Raw genomic sequence first — 24467 nt, forward strand, 5'->3', positions numbered from 1 at the left:
GTACTGCCCTTAGTACAGCCACGTCAGTGGGGTGACCATTGACCTTAACCAAAAAGACGTCAAGGCTTTCCTCCTCCTCACTCCCGCGTCCCCAGTGCCAGCCAGTCTCCCAGCTAGACCCCAGCAGCCTCAGCACACACTGCACGGCGCGACAACTTCCGGGGGCGGGGCCTGGTCTCGCTCCACGTCTACCGCGCCTGCTCCCCGGACGAAATCCGCGGACCGGGCTTTAGGTTCGCCGGAATCCCACGCTCCCGACTTCTGCTTCCGGGTCGGAGCCATGGCGGTGGCAAATTCAAGTCCTGTTAACCCCGTGGTGTTCTTTGATGTCAGCATTGGCGGTCAGGTGAGATCCAGGAGGCTGCCCACACCTGCGCCGAAGGAAAACTGCTCGGGGCTAGGCAGGCAGAACTCACCGAGAGGGAGCGAACTCGGGAAGCCAGCCAGAAAGTGAAATTGCGCCCGAACCTACCGACCTGCCGGGCGGGGTGAAAGGAGGAGGAGGAGTCTCCCCAATCCTAGCGCCCCGCTTCTGGAGGAACTGGGCGGTTAGGGAGGCGGAGGTGGGAGATCCCGAGCGGCAGGGTGGTGGGTCAGCCCATCATGCCTCCTGCCCCGTGAAGCCCTTATGGTCTTGGACTGGGCCTTCTGACAGTCTCCCGCTGATTGCAGGAAGTTGGCCGCATGAAGATCGAGCTCTTTGCAGACGTTGTGCCTAAGACGGCCGAGAACTTTAGGTAAGGACGTGCTCCAGCTCCGCCGGATTAGCTGAGGCAGAAGCCGGGCTCCAGTCAGCCGCCTGAAATAACCTGTCTACCTGTGTCCGTCCGCTCACTGCTCTTGAGATCTGATTCCTCCGTGCATTGCACTGTCTGGTTGCCGTTTGGATTGTTCCTGTGTTAATTTACGTTGTTAATCTGTGTGTCTGCGTGTCTGGACGTCTGGCTGGCCGATTGGTGGACTTGCTGGCTCCAGTGTTTATTCTTTCCCGTATTTAGAGGCCCTCACGACTGTGATGGCATAGTGATTAAATCATTCATTTTTTGTCCCTTTCAGGCAGTTCTGCACCGGAGAATTCAGGTCAGTTTCAGATGTGTTTGACTTTTTTGCCTGCTCCAGAGGGGTGTTCTGGGGCTGCAGTGAGGGTATCGGTGAACCACCTGCTGGCCTTGAATGATTGCTGGTGACAGTGATAGAAGGTAATGCCCCAAGGGTCTGTCCCTAGTTTATTTGCCTTCTTTATGTCTGTCAACCATCTTCAGGAGAGTCCTTTTGGCTCCAGTGCATGGTAAACTGGAAAGGCCTTGTGCTACCTGCTGTCACTCCAAGTCTCTTTCTTTTTGGTTGTAGAAAAGATGGGGTTCCAATAGGATACAAAGGAAGCACCTTCCACAGGTAAGGCTCTTGGCAAGCCATCCTGGAGTCTTTCAGAAATATTTCCTGGGGGATTAGGCTCTTTAGAGGAAAATAAAACCAGAGGGTAATTCTTACATTTCTTGAGAAGAAATGTTTTTGTGGACTCAACAACTGAAGATTTATTAAATGTTCTAATTCTACTTACACTCTCCCACTTCTTAGGTCTTTAAAACAAAAACTACTCATCTTTACAATATCTTGTCTTTTTCATGCACTTGTTTGTGCAAATGCAGATTTTTTAAAAAGTACACTTGTAATCCTAAAGTGCATATAATATATCCTGCTGGTTGATATTTATAACTAATTCCTAAAATGATCATATATGATTGTCCAAGGATAATCGTATTTCCTGGGGAGTGGAGTATGGCAACACTTAGTCTCATTTCAATATAGAATCCTTCTCATGGCCTCACTGTGGTTAGTAACAATGTTAGCACATAATTATATCACAGCTTTAGAGCTGTGGGTCTGTAATCCCCAGTAAGACTCCTGTGAAGTGGTATGTGTGATCTGCATTCTACAGAGGAGGAAACTGAGGATAAGAAAGGTTAAGGACCCTCCCTAGGGGTAATAGCTAACAGTTGTTAAGCCTTACATGTGTAGCAGTACATTTCACATAAATTCTCTGTAGTTCTTTCCCCCAAATTTACATCAAACCCTTGATCTGCCTTTTGCTTTGGCAAGTAAGCTTTTAGCCCCTTCTTGTTACTGTTCAGGTACCAGATGATGCACTCGATCAACTCTAACATGCCCTAATTTATAACTAAAATCCTTTTTTATGGTTAATTATCCTTTCAGCTTAATCATTCAGGAAAAGAATAATCTTCGGTTTTTTTTGTTTTGTTTTGTTTTGTTTTTTGAGACAGAGTCCCACTCTGTCACCCAGGCTAGAGTGCAGTGGCATGATCTTGGCTCACTGCAACCTCCGCCTCCTGGGTTCAAGCAATTCTTCTGCCTCAGCCTCCCGAGTGGCCAGGACTACAGGCATGTGCCACCACGCTCGGCTAATTTTTGTATTTTTAGTAAAGACAGGGTTTTGCCATGTTGGCCAGGCTGGTCTCAAACTCCTGGCCTCATGTGATCTGCCTGCCTCGGCCTCCCAAACTGCTGGGATTACAGGCGTGAGCTACCGTGCCCAGCTAAGAATAATGATTTTATAATAGCCAAAGTGAGTGTATTTTGAAATCAATGTTAATCTAATACAATAATAACAAAGTCTATGTTTTTCTAAACCATAAAATCTTCTCAGTATTCTTTGCTCTCTGTTTCAGGGTCATAAAGGATTTCATGATTCAGGGTGGAGATTTTGTTAATGTAAGTACTATTCCTTTCCTATCAAAGACCTATAGTTTTAGTTTTTGTTGTTATTGCTGCAATTGCTGTTTTTACTACAGACACCCAGTCTTAAGGCTTAAGAACAATAGCCAGGTTTGATGGGGGTGTTGGAGAGAATGGTGATGGGCAAGTTCTTGAAAGTGGCTGGGCACAACTGACTGTAGATAACAGACTTTAGCACTTTGATTGAGGCATTAAATTCCATGGTCCAAATCTCAGCCTTTTTGAGCCAGAAATTGGACTTTTTAAGAATACCTATAGATGATCTATGATAGGTTCACACTAATTAGTCATATGAAACTTAGTCAGAAATCAGCTGTGGTTTGTTTTTGTTTTTGTTTTTTTCTGAATGGAGGTAAGTCTCCTTCTAGTGGGCTAAATGCTTGTCTCATTTTCTCTTTTACTTCTGGTGTCACAGTGCCTGGAAAGCTGAGTTTTTCATAAGAAGTTGATTTGTGGGCAAGGAATCAGAGCAAGAGAGGTAGATAGTTCTGGAGGAATTTTGCTCTATTCTCTGGGAGAGCCCAGTGAAATAGTTCTTTTTTGCTAACCATAACTTTCTTGTAAGTAAACTGTTTTTGTCCCCCATATGAAGCCTCCCTCCCCACCCCAACCTTGGAGGGCGTGGGATAAACTACATTTTTTTCTTTCTTAAACCTGCTTTTGTCCTTACTCCCTACTTCTGTGCATGGTCTTTCTTTACTCTTATTAATATCATTTGGTTAGTTGTGTTGCTATTTTCTTGGATCTGGGAGACATTTGTTCTCTTTTATGTGTTTATTTAGTCTGGATCTCATGAGTTTTTAAGACCTCTTTCCTTTCCTATGCAATATAGGGTTGCAGAGTGGCAGGTTTTAGGCTGAATTATGCTTTTACCTATGTTTTGTTTCATCTGCATGGTGTTATATAACTGTGAAATGGCACAAAAAATCCTAGTTTTGTTTTCTCTTTAAAAAATGGAAAGTGGAGGTATGCTGGGCCTGCATTTCTCACAGTGGCAGTGACAGTGACAATTGGTTGGAATCAAGGAACTGGTCCCTTTGGACATGGTGTATCTTTGCCATTTCACCAGTCTCTACAACTGTTGCCCTTATTTATGTTGCCTGCTCCTGTAGGCATTTGTTTCCAACCCCTGGAAACAAATAATGGTAGTGAGGTTTGTTAGCTGGTAAGAAGGGCCAAGAAGCTGTCCTCTGCCTTCTTTCCTTTTTTTTCCCCTAGGCTCCCCCATTGCCTTACAAGGAGAGGAATAGCTTTTTACTAGTCTTTGCCCCAGGCACATCTGATCACTTGTCGATAACTCTGGGGTTAGACAATAGTTGCTCAGTCTGAAGGCCAGCCTAGTTAAAAGCAATTGCTGGCAGGGCTCACATCTGTAATCCCAGTACCTTGGGATGCTGGGAGGATTGCCTGATCCCAGGAGTTTGAGACCAGCTTGGCAACATAGTAAGACCCTGTCTCTACAAAAATAAAAAAAGTTAATTTTTATTTTTTTATTTTTGGTGGTGTGCGCCTGTAGTCCCAGGTACTTGGGAGGCTGAGGTAGGAGGATCCCTTGAGCCCAGGAGGTCAATTCAAGGCTGCAGTGAGCCATGTTCATGCGACTGCACTCCAGCCTGGGCGACAGAGCGAGACCTTGTCTAAAGGAAAAAAAAAAAGCTTGCTTAGAACCTTCCTTGGGGAAGGCAAAATGGAATAAGCAAGAGTCAGAAAAAAATCAGAATTTGAGACCTTCCAAAGTTTGACCAAGAATATTTGTTTTGTTCATTTATTTTTGGTTTTAATAGTATTTATTATTTTGGTTGCAAAAGGAAAGTGCAAAGAAGAAAATAAATCACCAAATGAATTACCCTCAATCTCACCTCACAATATACTATTGGCATTTTGGTTTACAGTTGTCAGTCTTACCTTAGTATGTATATGTGTGTTTATATAATTTTTAACAGACTTAACCTATATGTTTTACTTTTTTTTTTTGAGACAGAGTCTCACTCTGTCACCCAGGCTGGAGTGCAGTGGCGCGATCTCGGCTCACTGCAAGCTCCGCCTCCCGGGTTCACGCCATTCTCCTGCCTCAGCCTCTCCGAGTAGCTGGGACTACAGGCGCCCGCCACCACGCCCGGCTAAGTTTTTTTTTTTGTATTTTTTTAGTAGAGACGGGGTTTCACCGTGGTCTCGATCTCCTGACCTCGTGATCCGCCCGCCTGAGCCTCCCAAAGTGCTGGGATTACAAGCGTGAGCCACCGCGCCCGGCCTGTTTTACTTTTTTTGTACTTCATAATTGTCCATATTTTCCCTTGTCCTTACATCTTCTAAAACATGCTTTCTAATAGCCACCTAATATTTCACTATGAACAGACAAGTTATTTGATCAATTCACTATAGTTGAAGATAAGTTGCTTTCTATTGTTTGCTCCAAATTATTAATTTTGTAATTTTCCCTATTGTTTCTGGAGAGCTATAGATAATGTGATTACGGAGAATGGCACGGTAACTGATGTGTCCCTTAGGTTCACTGGGAAATTGGAGATGAACTTGTTTTCTCTCTTCCTTCTGTATTAATATGTATGTGGAGTTAGTTAATGACATCATAGCTTATTTGATTATTTATATAGTGCTATATTGTTTGCACAGTGCTTTCTACAGACGCTGTCTAATTGAATCTTCATGATAACCGTAAAGAGTAGGTAATTTCATCCTCACTTCATAGATGAGGAAATTGAGGCCCACAGATAGGAAGTGACTTTCCCAGCTCTAAGTGATAGATCTGGAACTCAAATTCACATCTTCTGGTTTTTTTTTTTGAGATGGAGTCTTGCTCTGTCGCCCAGGCTGGGGTGCAGTGGTGCGATCTTGGCTTACTGCAACCTCCACCTCCCGGGTGGGTTCAAGCAGTTCTTGTGCCTCAGCCTCCCAAGTAGCTGGGATTACAGGTGCCGCCACCACACTTGGCTAATTTTTGTATTTTTAGTAGAGATGGGGTCTCACCATGTTGGCCAGGCTGGTCTCAAACTCCTGACCTCAGGTGATCCACCTGCCTCAGCCTCCCAAAGTGATGGGATTACAGGTGTGAGCCACCGCACCAGGCCAGGTCTTTCTAATATACAGACTTGATTTTATTTGATAATATTTAGCCAAATAAAGGTTTGAATTTGGACAGTTTTTCTTTATTCTCTGGCTTATATTAATGGTTGTTCTTTCCCAAAAAGGGACCCTTGATTCTACACTGGGTCAGTGTTTTCCCTTTCTCCCATGCACTCTTTCTCTTTACTAACTGGTGAGGAGAGCTTGGTCTTTTTGGCACTCCTCAATATTGCCTTTAAAATTCAGGGATTCTATTTAAGGCACTGCAAATATGGCCTTGGTCAAATTGTTTTATTGCCCAGACTTTAGTTTCCTTACATGAAAAATGGGGAAGATGATAATGCTTATTCCTCAAGGTTGCTGGAAGAGCAAAGAGATAATGCAAATAAAGCTAGTTTAAGCAGAAATTGGGAGTTTATAATAAAGGGAGTGTTTCATGGAACTAAAGGAAGAAATAGAACTAGGAACTAGAACCATAGAGAACCAAGGCAGTTCTTTATCTCCATTTCTCTAGTGCTCGCTACACATCTGTGTTGTGTTCTCTTTCTGTTCTGTAGCCCACCTTGCAAATGGTAGTCACATCCAGCTTTCAGGTTTACATGATACAAATTTAGCCTCAAAGAGAGCATCTATCCCACCTCCAGATTCCCAGAGAAGGAACTCTAGTTGGCCCAGTGTGAGTTAGGCATCCTTCCCTGGATCAATCATCTATGACTAGGAGGGTGGTATCATGTTGTACATACAGACTGCCAAGAGCTCACCCACCCTCTTAGATAGTTTAGGGGAATGGGGTGGCAGTCACTTAAGTGGGTACTTTTATGTGACTGAAGGCATGAGAGTCTTCAGGAATGGCAAGGATTGAGTATGTGATCACCTTGTTGCTGTTCCCTACTTTGTCTGCATCTTAATTGATCTTTCTAGAGGCCCAGCTGTGACCTGCTTTATCCAGTCTATAAAATGCTCCAGCCAGTCTTTGTGGGCTGTAGGTACCTTGTGTAAGGCTTGCTCTGATTGCAGGGTGGGGTCAAATAGGTGCAGCTTCCAAGATGACCAACAACGGTAAGAGTAGACTTTAAAGACGTCAGGCTTTAGGTGCGACAGTGTTCTTTCTCTGGTTTCCAGGGACCCAACACTCCAAGTCACTAATACTTCCCTTCTGTCTGCTCAGGGAGATGGTACCGGAGTCGCCAGTATTTACCGGGGGCCATTTGCCGATGAAAATTTTAAACTTAGACACTCAGCTCCAGGCCTGCTTTCCATGGTAAGTGAAGTCCAATCAAGGTTTTGGGTTATAGCCAGCTGGTTTCTGGGCCCCTCTTGAGGCCCAGTGCTGTCTCTTGGTATGGAAGCAAATGCTTTCCTTCTTTTGCTTGGCCCAGGATTCACCTTTACCACCTCCTTTCTCAGTCTGGTTTGACTGAGAAAACCAGTAGGTACACTGGCTCACGCCTGTAATCCCAGCACTTTGGGAGGCTGAGGCAGGTGGCTAACCTGAGGTCAGCAGTTCAAGACCAGCCTGGCCAACATGGTGAAACCCCGTCTCTACTAAAAATACAAAAAATTAGCCAGGTGTGGTGGTGGGTGCCTGTAATCCCATCTACTCGGGAGGCTGAGGCAGGAGAATCGCTTGAACCCAGGATGGGGAGGTTGCAGTGAGCTGAGATCGCGCCACTGCACTCCAGCCTGGGCAACAAGAGCGAAACTCCATCTTAAAACAAACAAACAAAAGAAAAGAAAACCAGTAGGTAAGGCCCACTAGCAGGCTAGCAGGCTGGGGAACTAAAATCTGAACCAGGATTTGTGTCTGGGCATTCAGCCCTACTGCTCAGAATGTAAACAGTTGTGCTTTCAAGACATATTCATAGCTGGGCATGGTGGCTCACACCTGTAATCCCAGCACTTTGGGGAGGCCAAGGCAAGAGGATTGCTTGAGGTTGAGGTCAGGAGTTTGAACAATCTGGGCAACATAGTGAGACTTAGTCTCTACTTAAAAAAAAAAAAAAAAAATTAGCCAGGTGTGGTGACACAGACCTGTAGTCCCAGCTACTAGGGAGGCTGAGGTGGGAGGATTGCTTGAGTCCAAGAGTTTGAGGCTGCAGTGAGCCATATCCTGTTCATCTCTGTATCCTTGGATCCTAGCTTAGGCCCTAGCTCATAATAGGTGCTAAGTTACATTTACTGAAAAAAACCATGGAGGAATCAGTGTTACAAGCTCTTTTGGAAATCTTGCCCTTTAGCTAACATGGCCAGGGAAACTTACTGCAGGTATATTTGGTTTCCATCAGGCGAACAGTGGTCCAAGTACAAATGGCTGTCAGTTCTTTATCACCTGCTCTAAGTGCGATTGGCTGGATGGGAAGCATGTGGTGTTTGGTAAGCCCTACTCCTGTCCCATGGTCCAGGCCCCATTCACCCCGGATGGAACCTCCAGAGGAGTTAGTTCTCAAACTCTTATCAAGAACGCTCAACTCATGTAACTGCTTAGGTGGTAATAGAGAAAACAGAAATGGTGGGGAGGTGGGGAACATGTGTGGCTAGAGAACTAGAGGGAAGGACAAAAGGGCCATTTGATATAGTATGGAACCACTTAGGGGGAAAACCCAGTTGCTAGCACCAAAGAAATGCCATAGAGGCAGCATGATACGGTGAGACTTTGGAGTCACTCAGGTATAAGTTTGAGCCCTAACTCTACTTATTACCTATGACCTTGAGCAAGTCATTTCACCTCTACCGCTTCTTAATTTCCTAAAGTTAGTATGAGGGTCTAATGAGAAAATAGCTAAGAATGGGCTTTGGAAGCTGGAAAATGCTATGTAAACAAGAATAAAGTCCAGCTCACACTCTTCCTACAGGAAAAATCATCGATGGACTTCTAGTGATGAGAAAGATTGAGGTAAGTACTGATTTGATTTTTCTCTTTTCTCTGCCATTCTGGTCTGGTACTGTCTGACTAGCGTCCAGGAGCTAGAGAATGGGGAATGAGCTCCAGTTTGTTAGGCCCAGTCTTCGTTGCCTCAGGAAAAGGGAGGAGAAACCACATAAGTTAGCCTGTCTGGCCAACACTGAGGTTTGGCCTCTGAGGACCCTGTTGCCTACTTGATAAAATTCTACTCCTTGGCATTGCGTTCAAGGTCCTTCATGATTAGTCCCTGTCTACCTCTCCATGGCCCCTTCTCCTGCCACTGCCTCTTCCATGTTCCAGTCACATCAGGCTACTAGCTCCTCTCTAAATCTGCCATACACGTCCCTGCCGCTTGCTCTTTCCTGCCCCTGAGCCTTTGCCCACACAGTTTCCTCTAGCTGGAATGCTCTTCTTTCCTTCCCTCCTGATGGAATCCCATTCATCCCTCTAGGCACAGTTCAAATACCCCTCTTTTGTGAATCCTTCCCTGACCTCTTTAAGCCCCAGTTTAGCTGCCCATCTAACCCTTATCCAACTCTCTCTTATAACTTTTTCTTATGTTATCATAAGTTTGATGTTTTCTAAGTGTTTTGCATTTTCTCTTTGATAGATATTATATGCTTTACCTGTCTGCCAGGACATGGACTGTTTCTGAGTGCTGAGTCCTTAGCACAGGGCTGGCAGGCATCCGTAAAAGTTTGATAAGGGAATGAGGAAGTGCCTGACTGGATGAATCTCCACTGTGCTTTTTTTCCTAGAATGTTCCCACAGGCCCTAACAATAAGCCCAAGCTACCTGTGGTGATCTCGCAGTGTGGGGAGATGTAGTCCAGACAGACGGAATCAGGTAAGTGTGTCTTTCTCCTATTGGGTTAGGAGTCAGACCTCAGAGAAGGTAGCATGGTCTACTGGAAAGAACTTTAGTCTTGAAGACATGAGATTGAGCCCATTTCCTCTGTGTGTGGCCTTGGAGTGGTCACTTTCCTTCTCTGAGCACGTTTCCTCATCTGTCAAATGGAAATACTGTAATACCTATCTCTCAGAGTCACTGTAAAAATCAGAAAGGGTTGTAGGAGCACTTTACTTTTCTATCACTTTGTAATGTACAAAGTATCAATGTGAAAACTACTCAGGCAGTTTGTAACAGCACTCTCAGACTACAGTTCCATTCAGTAGTCCCCCTAGAAAGACCTGGCTCCAGGCCTGAGTAACTCTCTGCTGGGACCAGGCCAGGCAGCCAGGAGACACACCTGTCATGCTTCTCATCAGAACTGATGCTGCAATTCCAGGCCTTGACTTCGTATTTGCTGGCCTCATAGGTGAATGCCTTGCATCTTCCAGCCTACAAGGACTCATTTCTTACCCGTAATTACCACTGCCTGCTCTGCGCTGGGCAGCATACTAGCTGTAGAGAGGGGGACAAAGAATTGAAAGATGTCTCCTTTCAGGAGCTCATGGAAAGTAAGACATTCCGAGAGGTGATCACTAGTAACATGAGTGACATTGCCAAGTGTGAGAAGAGTACAAGGGAGAAATCCATCACTTCCAGCCAGGTGAGGGGTAGTGATGTTTTGTTTTTCTTTTTTTTTTTTTTATTTTCAAACCTGCAAAAAAGTTAGAAGATAATACCTTGAACACCCATATATCTTCACTTAGATTCACCAGTGATTAACATTCTTGTTTTATTGCTTTGCCTTAACAATTGTTTTTTGCTTTCCCTTCTTGTCTCCTCACCCATTTCCATCGCCTCTCCTCCTCCCTTCCTGCTCCTCTTCCCTCCCTCCATCCTTTCCTTCCTATCTTTCTTCCCATCTTCCTTCCTTTACCCTTTCTTCTTTTCTTTCCCATTTGAAAGTTGCAGACTTCTTGACACTTTACCCCTAAGTATTTCTGCAAGGAACTCCTAAAAATAAGAACATCCTACGTAACCACAATGTTATCTAATATATAGTACATTTTCAGACCTCCCCAATTGTCCCAAAAGTAACTTTTGTAGCTTAAGAAAAGGTGATCCAATCAAGGTTCCCATATTTCATTTCACTTTGTTTACACAAGTAACAATACACTCTCATTGTGAAAACTTTCACATCAAACAGATAAAGAGAAAGCCCCTCTTGACAATACCCACCCACAATTCCACTCCCCTTTCCAGAGGTCACTTCCTTATTAGTTTGATGTATGTCCATCAGGGCCTTTGCCTTGCCCATTTGGGAGGTTTTCTTTTTCCCAAATGAAATCATACTATATTTTTCATGTTCTAAAAAATATGTCTTGAAAACTTTTCCTTCTTAGTTCATGTAAAACCACCTTGTATTAAAAAAATGAAAACAGCCTGGCACAGTGGCTCACTCCTGTAATCCCAGCACTTTGGGAGGCCAAGGAGGGCAGATAGCTTGAGCTCAGGAGTTCGAGACCAGCCTGGGCAACCTGCTGAGACCCTGCCTTTCAAAAAAAAAAAAAAAAAAAATTAGCCAGGTGTGGTGGTGCAAGCCTGTAGTCCCAGCTACTCAGGAGGCTGACATGGGCGGATTACTTGAGCCCAGGAGTTTGAGGCTGCAGTAAGCTATGATCATACCACTGTACTCCGGCCTGGGTGACAGAGTGAGACCCCATCTCAAAAAAAAAAAAAGGAAAAGAAAAACCGAAACTGCAGTGCAGGCTGAGCATCCCTAATCTGAAATCCCAAACGCTCCAAAATATGAAACTTTTTGAGCACCAACATGACATTAGAAGTGGAAAATTCCACACCTGACCTCATGTGATGGATCATAGTCAAAAATTTGTTTCATGCACAAACGTATTAAAAATATTGTATAAGATTACCTTATACAATAGCTATAAGTAGCTAGGACTACAGGTACGTGCCACCATGCCCAGCTAATTTTTATATTTCTTGGTAGAGATGGGGTTTCACCATGTTGGCCAGGCTGGTCCCGAACTCCTGACCTCAAGTGGTCTGCCCACCTTGGCCTCCTAAAGTGCTAGGATTACAGGCCTGAGCCACTGCCCCAAGCTGAGCATTAGTTCTTAATTTTATATGTTGTAATTGTTTTCTTCAGAATATATTTTAATAAAAAAATTAGTATTGTGTTGCTTAAGTTTGGTGATATTCTTTTTTAAAGAGAAGTTCTAAATTTTGATGAAGTCCAAATTGTCAGTCTTTCACTGCTTTTCGGTTTTGTCTCATTTAAGGTCTTTACTACCTCAGATCACAATGTTTTCCGTGTTTTTTCTAGTGTTTCTTTTTATATGGTGGAACTAAGATCATTTTTCTAGTATTTTTAAAGTCTTATTTGTATATTCATAAAACCATCTATAATTAATTTTTCTGTATAGTGTTAAGATAGGACTTTTTCTTGTCTTTTTTTCCAAATGGAGATCCAGTCAAATACTTGACCATTTTAATGACTCTACAACACACCTTTATCTGTGACCAACTCTGTTCAGAGTATCTGGCACTTACAGGCATTCAGTAAAAATTTATTACATGAGTTAAGTAGAGAGGGAGAATGTCAGGCATTTTAGGCAGGGAACTGGTGTGAGCAAATGCTGAGGCTGGAATGCACAAGTGTGTGCTGAGAGCTGCATGTGGACCTCTCTTGTTCAGCCAGATGATCCCTTCTCAGGCCCACTTGACACCCTGAGCTTTCCTTTCTGCCAATACTGGGTCCCCCTTGGGCCCAGCCTGCTCTCCCTCTTCAATGGCTGCTGGCCATTCCCTCCCTCTCCTACTCATTTCTTTGCTATAACTAAAGTTGAGTTCATAGGTCCTTTCTTTCCAAAGACTGACCACTGATCACTACCAGAGGAGAGACGATAACAAAAAGAATAAAGTTTAGAAATTCTTAATGTTGGGGCCTCTTTTCTGTATCCTTCTGAGTCTTTTACATAAAGTTACTGGAAGTCCTTGTTGAGGTTTTATTTCTGAGGGTGGGGATCATCAACCCTCCCCACTCTCCCCCACTGTTAGCAAAAGTTATATGAACTTTTGCCTCCAAGAAAGCCCTTCTTCTCAGCCTGCAACCCAAGCAGAACGCATTCCTCAGGTGGCCATTGTACATTCCACAGGCCCGCTAGACCAGGACTGTCCATAGGCTGTGATGATGGAAAAATTCTAGATTTGGGAGGTCCAGTATGGTTGCTACCAGCCCCATGTGACAACGGAACACTTAAAATGTGGCTGGTGCAACTGAGAGACTAAACTGTTAACTTTTTACTTTTTATTTATTTATTTATTTTTTATTTTTTTGAGATGGAGTCTCGCTCTGTCGCCCAGGCTGTAGTGCAGTGGCGCCATCTTGGCCCACTGCAAACTCTACCTCCCGGGTTCAAGCAATTCTCCTGCCTCAGCCTCCTGAGTAGCTGGGATTACATGCGCACGCTGCCGTGCCTGGCTATTTTTTGTATTTTTAGTAGAGACGGGGTTTCATCATGTTAGCTATGCTGGTCTTGAACTCCTGAGACCAGCTAATCTGCTCATCTTGGCCTCCCAAAGTGCTGGGATTATAGGCGTGAGCCAACATTCCAGCCTATTTATTTTTTTTATTGACAGAACTAAGCTGTAATTTATTAAATTTAAATTAGGCTGGATGTGGTGGCTCACACCTATAATCCTAGCACTTTGGGAGGCTGAGGTGAGTGGATCGCTTGAGGCCAGGAGTTCGAGACCAGCCTCGCCGACATGGTAAAACCCATCTCTACTAAAAATACAAAAATTAGCCGGGCGTGATGACGCACGCCTGTAGTCCCAGCTAGAGGCAAAGGAACGAGAATCTCTTGAACCCGAAAGGCAGAGGTTGCAGTGAGCCAAGACTGCCATTGCACTCTAGCCTGGGCGACAGAGCGAGACCCTGTCTCAAAAATAAATAAGTAAATAAAAAAAATAATAAATATAAAGAGCCAGTTGTAGCTAGTGGCTACTGTACTGGACAGTGAGCTCTTTTAAATGTAAGCCTCTCAATCTACTCGCCCTGGCTTGCTTAGAACTGAATCTCGTAGCTAATACTTAAGGGTACTATAATTAAAGCAGTTATCCTTCATTGAATTCTTCCTGTGCCCAAATAATGAGCTAAGAACTTTACTTGAATTATCGCATCTCACTTTACCAAAAATCCCCATCATAGGTTTTAAAGTGTTAGGAAATCTGGGTGGCAGTCTAATGTAAAGGGGTTCCACAGATGGGCACCCCATTTTGGGTTTCTGAATAATGTGATTTGAGAAAAATTAATGAAAGAGGAGATGAATTTCCCAGGGAGCAGGGGTCTGGAGGGGAGGGAAGTGGTATTTTTAAGCCCTATTGGGCAGTATTTTTTTTTTTTTTTTGAGATAGAGTCTTGCTCTGTCGCCCAGGCTAGTGTGCAGTGGCGTGATCTCGGCTCACTGCAGACTCTGCCTCCCAGGTTCAAGCAATTCTCCTGCCTCAGCCTCCTGAGTAGCTGGGATTACAGGTGCCCACCACCGCACCTGGCTAATTTTTGTATTTTTTTAGTAGAGACGGGGTTTCACCATCTTGGCCAGGCTGGTCTCGAACTCCTGAATTCATGATCCATCCACCTCGGACTCCCAAAGTGCTGGGATTACAGGCATGAGCCACCGCGCCCGGCCAGGCAGTATTTCTTATACTTTAATGCGCATATGGATCTCCAGGAGATTTGTTGTAAAACAGTGGTTCTGACTCAGTGGGTTTGGATGGGGACTGAGATTTTGCATTTCTAATCAGCTCTCAGGTGATGCTGATGCAGACTTTTGAGAGGCAAGTCAATAGGGGATAAGAGTCTATCTTTTAATTGAGAACTTGCCATATTCCAAAAAAAAAAGACCAAGAGGAAGTACTCTCTTGGTGGCACTAGTCCAGCAGGAATCCATTGCATTCACATCAAGATATCACCTAATCCTGCATTTGAGGCCTTGTGCCCAGGCACTGGGCATATGCAGTGAAACAGCTAAGAAGGAGATAGAAGATGGGTCACTTGATCAATTCTACCTCCGTATGGAGCACTTCTTTCCAGAACCTTTGTGTTTTCCCTTCCTAGGTTCTGACTTTGGTTTTAGTGAAAATGAAGTTTTGTGTACAATTTTTTTTTTTTTTTTTTTAAAGACAGAATCTCACTCTGTCGCCCAGGCTGGAGTGCAGTGGCACGATCTCGGCTCACTGCAACCTCCACCTCCCAGGTTCAAGCGATTCTCATGCCTCAGCCTCCCGAATAGCTGGGATCACAGGCATGCACCACCACGCCTGGCTAATTTTTTTGTATTTTTAGTAGAGACAAGATTTCACCATGTTAGCCAGGCTTGTCTCAAACTCCTGACCTCATGTGATCTGCCCGCCTTGACTTCCCAAAGTGCTGGGATTACAGGTGTGAGCCACCAAGCCTGGTCTGTACAACTTTAGTTATAGAAACCTTGGTTTTATCTCAGTGAGTTCTGGGAGATTTTTTTTTTTTTTTAGACAGTTTCTTACTCTGTCACCCAGGCTGGAGTGCAGTGGCGCAGTCACAGCTCACTGCAGCCTCGACCTCCCTGGCTCAAGTGATCCTCCCACCTCAGCCTCCTTAGTAGGTGGGATTATAGGCGTGCAGCACCACACCCAGCTAACTTTTTAAAGATGGGGTTTCACCATGTTGTCCAGGCCGGTCTCAAACTCCTGGCTTCAAGCGATCTTCCCACCTCAGCCTCCCAAAGTGTTGGAAATACAGGCATGAACCACCGTTGCAAGCCCTTGGAAAACTTTTTATGATGAATTTGGTTATGTATAGCATAAATGAACCTCTACCCTCAGGATTCTCCTGCTGTAGTCTGAATGGGTTGTTTGCTACTTACATATACATGGGAGAGGGTATATTTCTCTTTTGAAAGCCCAAGTTCTGGCAACTCTGCTAGTCTGATATGCTACCCCCTTCCCTGTGATCCTCAAACCTGGTACCAGTACCAAGTGGCAGAGAGCTTTCCTTAATTCAACAGATAATAATCATTTTGGGGCACTTGTTAAACCTACGAATTCCTAGATCCCTTCCCTGGAGTATTTGATTGAGTGGCTTTGGGGTGGGACCAGGATGTTATGTTTGTAACAAGTATCTCACATGCTTCTTAATAGAAAAGTGTGGGAAACACTACTTTAGTTAGTGCTGGGGTGACTGTCTTTTATTTTAATATTTGGATCTTAGGAAAAATACAGAATTAGCACAATACATCATTTTACAGTTATTACAGCTTACAGTGAGGCAATATTGAAGTTCAAATAGTGATTAGCTTAAAAAATAAATTGTACCTGTGGATGACAGATATTGTAACAGTTGTGAACGTGCTATTTCAATGACTAAGGTTTAGGAAACACTGTGTGTCATTCTGGAATTACCTGTAGATGCGAGACATTCCCGTAGGGGAAGATTAGGAAAGATGTGTTGGTGGCAGTTGGGCTGGTCCTCTGTTCATTCCATAACTAAGCGCTGATGAATTAAGATAGGTCCCATGCTGCATATGAGGCTACAGATTTGAAAAGTCAGTTCCATCCTTCAAGGAACTCAGTCTCTTGGGAGAACTGACAATTACAGTACAATAAAGCCCTGTATTGGAGGTTTTAGAACGAGGTGAGGAAAGCATAAATGCCCGGATCTTCCCGGAGTGGTTGAGTAGACTACAGAAGAGATGATGCTTCAGTTTAGTACAAGAAAGAATATAACTTGTCAGGTGGCTAAAACTGGGCAGGGCATTCCAGGCAGAGGGAACAGCCTATGCAAAGTCACAAAGGCAGGAAACAGCAGGAAGTGTAGAGGAAGCTGCAAATAATTCAATATGACTGAAGCAGGAAGATATGAAAAGCAAACGGTGAGAAGGCTGGAGAGAGGCCAGGGCCAGTAGTGAAAGCCAGTGCCAAGCTTAGCAGTTCATATGTTATTCTGAGGGCAGGGGCTGACTTTCAGGCATGAAGTAATTTTTCCCTTTTGGGGAAGGAGTCCATTGTGCTCCTGAGATTCTCAAAAGGGGCACTGACCCTCCAAAAAAGAATCAGGCCGATACGAACCACTGAAGGATTTTCAGCAGAATACTGTAGATGAATTTTCATGTTCAGAAGATGATTCTGGCAGCATTGTGGAGGATGGGCTGGAGGCCAGTGAGGAGTACACTGCAGTGTAGTCCAGGCAAGAGAAAAGAGGTTTTACATGAAAATATGGGTCTGGGGAGCACTGGAGATTTGGCAGCAAATATTTATGTGCCTGCTGGGCATGTGACACTGATTGTTCCCTGTCCTGAAACTCAGAAGCTCTGCCAGCTGAAAAGGCCAGGGGTGGAGAGAATGTCTGGCTCCAGTCCATTCCAGTCCAGTACAAAGGCAAAGCTGCTTGCATTGCAGCCAAGTCTTACACACAGAGAGGTTCCATTCTCTTCAGTGGAATACTATACAGCCTTAACAAAATAGAGGTAGATCTGGATGTGTTGGCAAGATTTCTAAGGTAAGTTAAGTGACAGTCAAGATGTAGTAATTTACGTAAGCATGTTACTGTTTATTTTGAATGACTTTCAGGAATCTCTGCAGTGATCTATAGCAGACTGTTGATAATACTTCTGCAGAGTAGAGATAGCAAAGAGACTTTTCAGTTGGCTTATTTAAGCTTGAATTTTCTACCTTGAACATGTGTGTTGTAATAGAAATACGTACTGTTTATATGTAGTGTTAACTAATCCTAAATCCTCCCAGCACCTCCCAGGAGCCTGCCCACAGCTGTGGCTAACATCAGTTGTGAATCCATTGCTGATCTCTCCACCTCCTCTTCCAGGTCTAAGCCCAGACAGTGGGTGCTCCCACAGCACTTGGTTCATCTCTCCGTTGTGGCATTTAATATACTGTATCACAAATGTGTCAGTCTGTTTTTCTCTGGACTGAGAACTTGTTGAAGCAAGGATCATGCTGACTAACATAGTGCCTGGTATGACAGAGCTTAGGTCCTGGCACACCATGCAGCTTACAAAGTACATTTATACATTTTCATACATTTTGCTTGAGGGCCCACAGTTAAACTTCAGTCTGTGCCTGCAGTACGATGCCAGTACTCATTGTCCACTGGGGCAAGGTGTGGCATGTTTGAGGAATGGCAGGAGGAGGGGGACAATAGTGTCTGAGTGTACTTACTCAGATAAAAATATACTTCTCTTAGTATAGCTTGCTCGACTTCAAGGTCATAAACCCAGAGTGTGGACTTCCCTTTCTCTTTACCTCTGGGACCGAAACCTGCAAGGAAAAAGGATTGCTTTTTGTTCTGGACCTCCACAGAGAGCCATCAGAGTCTGACAAAAAGGACAAAGGCTTTGGAGCCAGGTAGACCAGGAAGCCTCATCACTGTCTAATTCTGTGACTTTAGTCAAGCCATGAAACCCCCTGGGACCCTACTCCTTTGCATAATTAGATAATATATAATGCATGGAGTTGTGAAGGGCAAATAAATGAGATAGTATGCTTGACCATAAATGCTGGTTGCTTTCTTCCTGGTTCTTTTGTAATTTACTGCCCAACTTTGCTCTGGGGACCCAAAGGTCTGACCTATGGTGAGAATCTGACCTATTCTACCCTTTTGGGAAAAGAGGATTAGGAGTATAGAGAATAGCTGGGAGTGGCCGGGCACGGTGGCTCATGCCTGTAATCCCAGCACTTTGGGAGGCCGAGGCAGGGAGATCACAAGGTCGGGAGTTCAAGACCAGCCTGGTCAATATGGTGAGACCCCATCTCTACTAAAAATACAAAAATTAGCTGGGTGTGGTGGCAGGCGCCTGTATTCCCAGCTACTCGGGAGGTTGAAGCAGGAGAATTGCTTGAACCCGGGAGGCAGAGGTTGCAGTGAGCGGAGATCGCGCCACTGCACTCCAGCCTGGGCAACAGAATGGGACTCTGTCTCAAAAAAAAAAAAAAGAGAGAGAGAGAGAATAGCTGGGAGCATTGTCTCATATGGGATGTCCTCTTCCAGCTCCTCTGAGGTGCTTACCTCCCCATCCCACACTGACCTCCATGTCTCTGCCATTGTAGGCCTTCCCTTCTTCTTGGTGGTGTTCTTGAGTAAGATAATCTGGACTGGCCCCTGTGTTTGCTTCCCTGCCTGCTGCTGCCCCATTTGATCAAGAGACCATGGAAGTGTCAGAGATTCAGAATCCAAGATTGTCTTTAAGTTTTCGACTGTAAATAAAGTTTTTTTTATATGTGTATGTTTTTTTTTCTTTTGGTTTTGTTTGTTTGTGTGTTGTTTTTAAATAGTTGTAATAGCCCTGTCTCCTCACACCTCAGCTTCAGCTAAGAGGACTGGCACTCCTCAGAGGCCAGCATGGACCAGAGCCAAGCTTTTGCTGTGTATAGTTGATGCCTCTTGACTTGCAGGCAGTTGTAGCAAACCTAACTCTCTTAGGTTACAGCTGATGGACAAAGAAGGCATAGCCCCAGGACTTTACAGCTCTACTTATTCCAAGGATGTTCCCAGAAGGATCAATTTGGTTAGTTCTGGATTGAGCCCATGGGGAAAGGGTCACTAACTTGACCTGTCTACTTACCTCAGAGCATCCTTGAAAGAGTCAAATAAGAGTGGATATGAAGGTAATTTGTAGTAAACAGCAACAATACCTTAGAAAATGTTAGTTTTGGGACCGGGTGCCGTGGCTCACACCTGTAATCCCAGCACTTTCGGAGGCCAAGGTGGACAGTTCACTTGAGGCCAAGAGTTCAAGACCAGCCTGGCCAAGATGGTGAAACCCCATCCCTACTAAAAATAAAAAAATTAGCTGGGCTTGGGGCACGTACCTGTAATCCCAGCTACTCTGGTGGCTGAGGCACAAGAATCGCTTGAACCTGGGAGGCGGAGGTTGCAGTGAGCCGAGATCGCGCCACTGCACTCCAGCCTGGGTGACAGAGTGAGACTGTCTCAAAAAAAGAAAATGTTAGTTTTGAAAGGAAACAGCTCAACATATAAAGATCTCACTGAGCTGGGTGCTGTAGCTCCTGCCTATAATCCCAGCTACTCAGAAGCCTGAGGTGGGAGAATCACTTCAGCGCACAGAAGTTCAGATCTGCCTGGGCAACATACCAAGACCTTGTCTCTACAAAACAAACAAACAACAACAACAAAAAAATTAGCTGAGTATGGTGGCACGTACCTGTAGTCCTAACTGCTTAGGAGGCTGAGGCAGGAGGATCCTTGAGCCTAGGTGTTTGATGTTGCAGTGAGCTTCAATGATCATGCCACTGCACTCCAGCCTGGGTGACAGAGTGAGACCCCATCTATTTTGAAGAGGCAAAGAAGAAAGTTCCCTGATGTTTCTTTCATGAGGCACTTTCTGTTTGCTCTCATTCTCACTTTCTTCTGTCTTGTGGATGGGGATGCCTCTTAACTACTGGCTGCAAGATACTGCAAGAGCAAAGGTAGCAAACAGCTGAATTCTATGACAATAGAACTTGGTTAAAAGTGTTGTTTCAGTGTATCAGATGACAAGAGATGGTGATAAGGGCCCTACAGTACAGACATTTGCAACTCTCTAGCCAAGGAAACATACTTCAGAGGACATTGTAGAGAAAGGACTGTCATCTAGAGGAGGAGAGATTTTTAACTAACTATATAGGGTGGGACTGTAAAGAGATAGGAAGGAGGATGAACAGCTGTGATCCGGAGCTGACCTTGCGATGGGCTGGTCAGCTGCACTGTTACATCTGGCACCTACATTCTATGCCAGTCTTTGTCCTAGGCCCTGGAGCTAGGTAAGATGTGGCTCATGCTTGTGATAGGAGACAGGGACAGTTTCAGTGCACGGTGGTATTAGAATGTGAGCCTGTATGAAGGCAAGGCAGGACATTTGGGGTTTTTTTGTTTTTTGTTGCGAGACGGAATCTCACTCTCACCCAGGCTGCAGTGCAATGGCGCGATCTTGGCTCACTACAACCTCCACCTCCCAGGTTCAAGCGATTCTCCTGCTTCAGCCTCCCGAGTAGCTGGGACTACAGGCACATGCCCCCGTGCCCGGCTAATTTTTTGTATTTTTAGTAGAGATGGGGTTTCACTGTGTTAGCCAGGATGGTCTCAATATCCTGACCTCATGATCCGCCTGCCTCAGCCTCCCAAAGTGTTGGGATTAGAGGCGTGAGCCACCACGCCCCACCTTTTTTTTGTTTTGTTTTGTTTTTAGCTGCTGTGTCCCCAACACCTGGAAGAAGTAAGCTTCTGGAATCTAATAGATGCTGAATTAAGTATTTGTTGCATGAATGATAGTGGTATGAGAGGAAGAGGGGAAAAAAGGGGAAAAAGGCTTCTTGGAAGAGGTGACGCTTGAGGTAAGTATTGACAGGCTTTAATTTGCCAGATCAACAAGGTGGTGAGGGCTTTCTAGGAAGACGGAACTGTGTTCTTAGGCCACAGTCTGTTAGAGATGGGGGTACCAGGTAAAAGTTATTTTGCAGAGAAGTTCTTGGGATGAATCCCTTGCCCATCACATCACTTAAAGGCAGGCACTGGAGTTGTCTGTACTGTGGTCACCACGGACAGCTGGGTGGTGTGAGCTCCCAGGATGGCAGGGAGACTAGTAAAGCTCTGGAGTGGCGCTCTCCCACTTTAGAACAGCCATGAACTATTGGGGCTTGTAGAGAGGTGGCCACAAGAAATTATTTTTTGAGACATAGTTTCACTCTGTCACCCAGGCTAGAGTGCAGTGGCACAATCTCAGCTCACTGTAACCTCCGCCTCCCAGGTTCAAGCGATTCTCCCTCCTCAGACTACCGAGTAGCTGGGATTACAGGCACATGCCACCATGCCCAGATCATTTTTGTATTTTTAGTAGACATGGGGTTTTGCCATGTTGGCCGGGCTGGTCTCAAACTCCTGACTTTGAGTGATCCGCCTGCCTCGGCCTCCCAAAGTGCTGAGGCATGAGCCACCGTGCCTGGCTGCAAACTAGTTTCTTAAACAGCTCATCCTCAGGCTCACTGAGCACGAAGAGAGCTGAATGAAGTAACTGGATGAGTAAGTAATGATACTTTTTAAAGTAACATTGAAAAGACAGATGTTACACAATTTGTATTTTTGCTTGAGAAGCCATCCCTTCAAAGCAGTTACATAGTGAGGCTGTTCACTTACTCGTAGAGGTGCTGCTGCGATATTTTCTAAGTGTCTTTGTAACTGGAGAAAAGCTCTCAAGCCTATAGGGCAAGCTTTTAAATGTCCTCAGTGTTGGCAGAACTGCCTTTTGAGGAAACATTTTAACATTCAAGTCATCTGGAGCTGGAACACATGAACAGCAGCTGTGGAATCCACCCACTCTCCATACACATTGCTGCTGAAAGCCTTTTTCACCTGGATTACTGGCACAGCTGCCCAGATGACCCTTCTGCTGCCAGTACCTTTTTCAATTCATTTTCTACACCATGTCGCTCATTTAACAAATCTTTTAAGGTATTATGTGTCAGGCACTAAGATGCCCAAGGAAGTCACAGTCTGGTGGGGAACATTTAATTAGAGCAATACAGTGTGTTAAGACGGGAGGGATTCTTAACCTAGTAGCATCTGAGCCAAGACCTAGAGGATGAAAAATTAAGCAGGCAAAGAGGAAGGAGGAAAGGAAGAGTGTTATATGTAGAATTTTATGTAATACTCCAAACGAAACAGTGGCTAAAGGACTCCACTAGATGACAGTCCTTTCTCTACAATGTCCTCTGAAGCATGTTTACTTGGCTGGAGAGTTGCAAGTGTCTATTCTGTAGGGCCCTTGTAATATTTCACCATCTCCCTTGTCATCTGATACACTGAAGCAACACTTTTAACCAAGTTCTATTGTCATAGAATTCAGCTGTTTGCTACCTCTGCTCCTGCAGCCAGTAGTTACAAGCACCTGGAAGGTTGGACAGGGAATACAAGAGAAGACTCTAAAGACTTCTCTTAGAAGTCACAGAGTCCAGTAAACCACATTATGGAATCTGGACTACCCTAAGGGTAATGGTAGTCACTGGAAGATTTTAAGTAAGACAGTGTCATGATCAGATAGATGTTCTCAAAAGAACTTTCTGGCTGTTGTGGTGGGTAATATTAGAGTAAGAAAGAGGTAGAGAGGTGTGGTTAGTAGCCAACGGCACTGCTCTATGCTAGGGGTCAGCCGACTACACTCCGTTTTTCTGTGGCTCATGAGCTAAGAATACAAATGGTTTTTAAAATGTTTAAATAGTTAAAAATATGTAAAGATTCGTGTCATGTAAAAATTAAGGCTGTTTTCCAGCTCCAAACCTGAGTAGTAAGTCAGAACCACATGGTCGGCCAAGCTTATATTATTAACTATTTGGCTCTCACAGAAAACGGTTCCTACCCCTTGCTCTAAGCAATTGGTGATGACGGCCTACAGTAGTGACAGTAGGAATGAAAAAGACTCTGACATTTAGAGGGTTTAGGACTGACTCAAGAACGCCTTTAGGAGGTGGAACTCACAGGTCTAGACAGCATTGGTAGGGGTAAGGGATACTGCATTAGCCTCCTAACTGCTTTCTCTACTTCCATTCCTTGCCCCTCTGCAACCCATTCTCTACTCCGCAGCCATTTTTAAAAAGATGCCCCTCCCTACTTATGACTCTAAAATTGCTCTTCTCACTCTTCCCCTCAGGATATATTTTCAATTAAATATACCTAAGCGACTGCCCACCTCTGCAACCCAATGTCACATTCGAGTCTTATTGAACTACTTGACTGCATTTCCCGAGATCCCACCTCTTCTCGCCTGTACCCTGTGCGCAGAAAGTCAGCCCTCCACCTTCTCCCTGCTTCCACTCCCAAAATACTTCGTGGTTTTGCAGCTCTGGAGTATTTACCGTGTTGGCTGTTTAAATTTCTGCCTCCATCAGAAGGCAGAAACTGACTCGCGAACTATTCCATCCCCAGCCGATAGTAGACGCTTAAAAAAGAACGAAAGAAGGTGGGTGGAGGACTTCAGTAACATCAGGTGGCAGCCTCAATTTTATCGTTTGTGAAACGTGGATAGTAATCCCTCATCACATGGCTGTTGCAGGAATAAAGAGAAAAAACAAAACAGTCTAGCTTGTTCAATAAATGAGAGTTGAATTAAATCTGATTTGTGGCCAGTAGAAAAAGACGTGAATACTTGGAAAGGAAGACACATTTTTTTAAATATATGCCTGGTAAAACGGATCAGAAGGCAGGTCCCCACGGAGCACACCTTCCCCCTAAACATGCTGAACCCGGACTGCCAGAGCCTGCGTGGTCCCTCCAAGGTGACTGCTCCGACAAAAGCGTACGCTCTTCAAACGCATACGTTTAAGGCAATTCCAGAAACCCTCGGCTGTGCCGCGAGTACACGGCCATTAAAGAAAAAACGACTCTATGCCCGCTGTAACGTTCTCAGATCACAAGGACCGTATTTGGAGCTGGGAAGGAGGGAAGCCTTTTCTTCACGGGGGGCTAAGGCGTCGTCAAGCCCCCTTCCAATCCCGGGTCCGGCCGGGTAATCCCTGCCCAGCGTTCGGGCGTGCCTTTTTTTCAGCCGAGACACAACCCTGAACGTGGGGCCCGCCAGCCCGGCGGCTGCCTCGTGGAAGTCACGTTCCCTCTGCCCGTCCTCTCAGGTACTCTATGGTTTTCGTGGCCGACTACTCTAATTCTAGTTCCGGTCTCTATGGCGGCCGGCGGAGGCAGGAACGGTTGTAGGTCGGCTGAATTAGCCGCCAAAGATCCAATGAGAGTGGAGGACTGATAAAATATTAGCCAATAGCA

At 44.8% G+C, this 24467-nt stretch overlaps 1 protein-coding gene across 2 annotated transcripts; it reads left to right on the forward strand.

Annotated features, from left to right (window-relative positions):
• The first annotated feature begins 201 nt into the window (after positions 1-201).
• Positions 202-18927, forward strand: PPIH (peptidylprolyl isomerase H). Of its 2 annotated transcripts, XM_030823619.1 has the most exons (10): positions 202-346; positions 673-737; positions 1057-1080; positions 1351-1395; positions 2688-2730; positions 7004-7096; positions 8121-8208; positions 8688-8728; positions 9496-9583; positions 18752-18927. In XM_030823619.1, exons 1-9 carry the CDS (start codon positions 281-283, stop codon positions 9562-9564), a joined length of 534 nt encoding a protein of 177 aa, XP_030679479.1. In that variant the 5' UTR covers positions 202-280; the 3' UTR covers positions 9565-9583; positions 18752-18927. The 2 variants fall into 2 exon arrangements, with proteins under 2 accessions (XP_030679479.1, XP_030679480.1); XM_030823620.1 differs by lacking the exon at positions 9496-9583 and having other exon boundaries at positions 261-346.
• Positions 18928-24467: the final 5540 nt, after the last annotated feature.

This window comes from Nomascus leucogenys, chromosome 12 (genome assembly GCF_006542625.1).
Source record: "Nomascus leucogenys isolate Asia chromosome 12, Asia_NLE_v1, whole genome shotgun sequence".
NCBI classification, from domain to species: domain Eukaryota; kingdom Metazoa; phylum Chordata; class Mammalia; order Primates; family Hylobatidae; genus Nomascus; species Nomascus leucogenys.